This window comes from Egretta garzetta, unplaced genomic scaffold (assembly GCF_000687185.1).
Source record: "Egretta garzetta isolate BGI_Z169 unplaced genomic scaffold, ASM68718v1 scaffold334, whole genome shotgun sequence".
Classification (NCBI taxonomy): domain Eukaryota; kingdom Metazoa; phylum Chordata; class Aves; order Pelecaniformes; family Ardeidae; genus Egretta; species Egretta garzetta.
In genome coordinates, this window is record NW_009259431.1 from 271,814 (window position 1) to 277,747 (window position 5,934).

General features: G+C 39.2%; 1 protein-coding gene across 1 annotated transcript in view; it reads right to left on the minus strand.

Annotated features, from left to right (window-relative positions):
- The window catches only part of PSAT1 (phosphoserine aminotransferase 1), a 19,433-nt gene extending 18,284 nt beyond the window's left edge, over positions 1–1,149 (minus strand). The window contains exon 1 of the mRNA XM_035892656.1: positions 1,086–1,149. Within this exon, the coding sequence (XP_035748549.1) occupies positions 1,086–1,149 (64 nt within the window). The remainder of the gene's footprint in view (positions 1–1,085) is intronic.
- Positions 1,150–5,934: the final 4,785 nt, after the last annotated feature.

The window sequence follows — 5,934 nt, forward strand, 5'->3', positions numbered from 1 at the left end:
TGTTGAGTACCTCAGCCTTCTCCTCATCTGCTGTAACCAGCTTGCCAGTCTTGCTCATCAGTGGGGGTACGCTTTCTTTAACCATCCTTTTCCAGCTGATATACCTGTAGAAACCCTTCTTATTATTCTTTGCATCCCTAGCCAAGTTTAGCTCCAGCCGCGCCTTGGCCTTCCTGACCCCATTCCTACACAACCAGACCGCGTCCCTATACTCTTCCCAGGATGCCTGTCCCTGCTTCCACTGCCTGTGCAGTTCTCTCTTCCTCCTTAGTTTGGCCAGCATCTCTTGTCTCAACCACGACGGTCTCTTCCCTTCTTTGCCCGATTTCTTACACCTAGGGATCGAGAGCTCTTGCGCTCTGTGGATCATATCCTTAAAGATCTGCCAGCTCTGTTCTGTTCCCCTGTCCCTGAGGACCATTTCCCAGGGAGTCCTTCTGACTATCTCCTTGAGGAGCTGGAATTTTGCTTTTCTAAAATTCAGAGTCCTGACTGTACTCTTTGTTCTTCCCATTTCCCTCAGGAGCGTGAGCTCTACCAGCGCATGATCACTGCAGCCCAGGCTGCCTCCGATCTTGACATCTCTGACGAGCTCGCTTGCATTGGTGACCACCAGGTTGCTATCTGGATGTCATAGAATGGGAATAAAACCAGGAGAGCTCTGAAACTTCATTAATTTCACAGAATGGGTAGCAGAGCTGGGACTTGCCTTGAGGTCTGCCAAACGATGGGCTCATATCCCTAAATGCTAAACCATTCTTTCCACAGACGCCTTCTTGTAAGTTCATTGGGAACATAGATTTAATACACTTAAGCTGTTGTAACTGAAGGGAAGGCTGCAGCTCATCCCATTTCTTCTAATTGTTTTAGTGAGAGGCAGACTGCCTTACAATCAGTTTTCAGAAGTGATTTTAAGGGCAGCAGCAGTAAACCAGTTTTTGTCAAAACAAGCCATTAAGTATGATTGAAAACAGATGGGCTTTACAGAGTCCTGTAATTTTCAACTATCTTGGAGGAGATTCGCGATTCTCATGCGTAACTGGATGAAGCACAGCTCTTGGACACCTTACTCTGCCCAGTGTTACCCGTAACGCTGAGCCTGCTGCAGTCCCGTGCATGTTCACCACGTTTATCATCAACACCAACCATCCGTATACCAAATCTGCATTTATTTTTTTTTCAGAAATGGAAGTGTGATGTCCATTACTTCGTGAATACTGAGATTTATCTAAAAGGTCATTTTTCATTACAAATTACTTCACTGAAGAAATACTGACTACTTGAATTTTTTCCTTTTCCTGTCAAGCCTGGTCATACCTAGAACGATAAAAATAATTCACAGGTTACAGCCTGATCTGGTATTTAATTAATAGATTTTCATCTCACACAAGTTATTTTGTTTGAAAGATTGTAAACAGAGACAGTGGGTTTAGAGCAAGGATAACCTTCATTTCAGTAATGGCTACAAGCTTAAGAAAAACCCACCAAACGTGCTTTCAGACACCAGAACTCCCCTCGGCTCTACAGATACAACTAGCAAACTTCACAGACATTACAAGCTGGGTACATTCTCTACAAAACACCAAGGTATTTTTAAAGTACGTCTCAGACTACAAAGCCCAGAACAACTACTTTACTTCTAATTATTAAAATGAGCTCTAATTAAATAGAAGCCTCAGCTGAAATGCTCAGTAACAACAAAGATGTGAGCACAACGCAATTATTTTCACTGGAGTCTCCAGCAGAAACAGGCTTAAGAGATACAGGCTCCTCAAAATGGGCTTTTCCCAGTACTAAACCCAGACTACCTATGTCTGCCCGGAGAGGCAGCTCTGAACCCCAGCCTGTTGGGGTAAAGGTATCCTAGGCAGGAAGGGGTAGTGAAAGCAGTCAGAAATAGTTTAGGTTGGTGGTTCAGGTCAGGAAGCCTGGTCACTACTATGTGAAGCGCTTCAACATCTGAGCAGGATCAGTCTTGAATCCTAACTGTGTGGCACAAACCACAAGGTGAATTAAAAATTTGGAATTAAAAGTGTAATTCGAACCTCTGGCACAAAGAGCTCGAACACAAAAATAGAAACCAGGCAAGCTGGTGCGGGTATCTGCTCAGAGGACGGGGAGCAAATATCAGGTATTGTAGTTTTACAGTTCAGGAAAGTCCTATCCTGACCAGAAGGGTCAAAAATAGCAGCTCCCATGAGATCAGTGGACAACTGTGCTGGAAGCCTTGCCACCCAGAGCTTCAGGAAATCTCATTATGCATTGATGGGGAGTAGGTAAAATTGACAAGGCTGTATAAACCAGAAAGCGTCCTGGACAGGGAATAGTCCATTTGTGCTACATGCAAGGGATTATTGCGCTTTTACAATCGCAGAGAATTAAGAGGTCACAACAGAGTTTTGTTTCTATTGAATTGAGTTTTCTTCTATTTTAACATTTTGCTACCAACAATTACGATTAAATATTTTTATTACATCAAACCCCATAAATTCATTATATCAATATCCATAGTAAGATACAAGCTTTCAAAACCGTGATTTCCAGGAATGCTTCTGGCTTTCAGCACCTGACTGAGAACCTGACCATTCAACTGCCACAAATCCCTGCAGGTAAACGTGAATTGGCATAATTCACACAAAAGCAGAGTGCGCTCTATTTACTACAATGCATAACTGGAAAAACAAAACAAAAAAATCAGAGAAACTGCAATATTAAAATAAAGTTTTGGAGTTTTCAGTCAACTTTTATAGGGTTCATCGTGACTTCATGTTGTGCTGGACAGAAAAACCCTCATCGACTACTGCTGGAAAAGAATCAGCTCACTCAAGGAGAGCAAGCGCACACGAGATCTCTGGCTGGTACAATAACAGACAAACTGACGTCATTTATTAAAAGGCAAATACTGCTGGCTACACAGCAACCTGGCAGCTGTTCCAGGAGGCAGATGGGATGTCTGGCCCAGCAAACTAGTGAGACTAGCAAATTTTGGTGGGACTTAAAACAAGGCGCAGGTAGCTCAGGCAAGGGATTGGGGTTATTTTCGTTTTCAGAGGTCTCGCTCCAAATATTGCAATTATGAAGCATAAAAAGTGATTCTTGGGAAACCCAAATGAAGAGAGAAAAAAATGCCTGAATTCTATAAGTAAACAGTAGCATGTTCTCCAGCAAATAGCTGGCCTATTGATTTCAGGCTTTTATGTCAAACAAGAACACAGACAGATACGTAAAACATTAACTAATAGCAAGAGGTTGAAAGAGTTTATATCCAAACTCAGTGTAAAATGGTTTCATAATCATTTAAAATGTAGGTATATATACACAAAAATATTTTAACTTTATTAAATTACCTTATTCTTAAATATATTTATCTATACATAAATTTTATTCATATATATATAATATTTTTCAGAAATGCACTTTTAAATCTTTAGTAAAAACCTAGAAACTTCAGAAATATTCGTGATAGCCTTAAAAAATGCTTCTCCCCCAGGTAACTTACATCCATTACCTCTACTGACTTCAGATCCAACCTTCAACTCTATATGAAGCATGCACACCAGATTCTCACCGTAAGAGCGGGGCGCACAACAGCACCAGTGACAAGACGGCAAATCCTTCATGTTTCTCATTTCAAAAAAAAGGTGGTTAAGTGCTAATCCCACTGAGAAAAAATATGCCCATCTAAGTTATGTACTGCCTGCTAAATTTTGTGTTAAATGATGATTTTCAACATAATTCAGACTTTAAAAGCAAGTACCAGTACGATTTAATGTAAAAGGTATTTATGCCACCTACTTACAGGCCTACAATACATAAACTGCCTGAAGTTCTTTATGGCATTTTTAGGGACAAACAACAGATTTGGAATTCCTAATCTCACAAATATGAACACTTTTGAATTTATAATTTTATCCACCATTTCACAGTGATTAGCTCTAGAGTTTTAGTTTTAAAAAGGGAACAACACATAGCATTGTAATGCTGAAGGAACTGATTGCGTGTAATTGTTCAATCAAATTGGAATCACAAGCAAAGAACCATGACTGAAGCAATCGACCTCAAACGATTGGGAGAATATCTAAAATATTTCATAGATTAATGTATTACCTGCTATTATTCTGAAGTGACACAGTCTGTATAAATAATGTACTTTCATTGTGCAATTACTTGTGCAATATTGCAATAGCTAAGGTAATCTCGAGCTATTTGCTCAATAGAAAATTTCCATTTGAGGGTTCATGAGTTTCTTCATAATTGTCAAGCAATTTGAGTTGGGAATTTCTACAGATCTCCTGTGTTCCAGCACTCTCATGACAGAGTAAAAAGAAAGCCACACCGTATTCCCCCTCCCCAGTTTGGCCCAAATCACCTTGCCTAATTCCTTTATGGGAAAAGTACCTTCTGTCACTCCATCACCCACTGTCCCCTTCACTCTGCAAATGGAACACACCTTGCCGAGAGGAAAGAAGTCCACATCAAACAGGTTAAAATATTATGATCACTCAAAATCTCAGCTAACTCTGTAAATAGTGAAATAAAGGCAAAATACTTATTTTTTTTAGACAGGCTGCTTTTCACCACCACTGTACAACGTGGTGAGTTTTTAACATCTGAACTTCTCCCGAAGATAAGCATTGTATGTCAGATTCTACCACCCAATCCCCCAGAGCTCGCTACAACGATTTCAGGAATTCCTTTTAGATCAGGACACAAGCACATGCATGTGAAAAAGAGTCATAGCAAAAAAATTATTTTAAGGAAATAGAATTGACTGGTTCATTCAAAAGCAAAATTCACTCCCATTGCTGAGCTAAATGAACTAGCCTTAAAACTTGAACAGTTTAGGTATTTTCATTCTTCCAAATGCAAATTTTACATTGCTTAAAACAGCTTTTCCTAAAATTTGCTTAAATACTTAACATCTTTCTCATCTCTACAACCCTTGTCGGTAAGTTTAATTTTACAGAACTCCCATTTATACGCAAACCAACAGTTAGTGAAGGAAATTGATAACTATATAGCTATCATATTAGGCTCTTGACTGATTGCCTTATCATGGCACTCAGGCAAGCGTACAAATGTAAAGATACTGCTTTATTTTTCAGGGCCATACTGAAGTGCATCTTCTTACTATTGTTGGTGCACAACAGTATGATTTTCTGTGCCACAATAGGCAAATCAAGATCTATATTACTCTGTGCCGTAGTTCAGAAGCTGCAAAACAGCTGCCTGTGCAAAAGGACAGGAACAAGAAGCTGGGGTGCAAAACACAGGAGTTTTAAAACAAAGATACTCTTTTAGTTTTATGTTCTCACATTTCTCTAGGTCCTGAGAGCAACCGAACTGATTTGGAGTAGACATCCCCTAGAGGTCCCTTCCAGCATGTATTATATTACGATCTGCAGTCACAGCAATAAGGAGGAATGGCTGTATTTAAATATTTAATTTTAGAAATGTTTCTGGGCTCGTTTTCAAATCTGAAATTTCCACTACCTTTGGGAATATCATACCCACACCCTGTTAGGCATGAATTGATGTTTGCCTTAAAACCATTTTTTTCCACTTTTATTACAATACACTGGAAATAAATGAAAAGCAAAATTCATACTGAAATTAATTTTATTAGCTAAAACCAGTTTACACTCTATAATGAGATCTGTTACACACAATAAAATCCATATGCCAGGAATCCTTTGTAAGTAGTACAAACTGAAGGCTACCACTCTACCAGTGCATCACGTTTCCAAAAATAGAAATCTAGCGACAAGTGATGCAAACATGAAACAGGAATACTAAACAGCATGCAATGCTTTGAAAGTTTACAAAGTCTACCTTACTTTAAAAAAAAAAAAATCAGAAACTATACTGAGGCATCCAAAATTTATTTTTAATCTTGCAAGTGTGAAAGAACAGGTCAAACATTTTAGAACCATT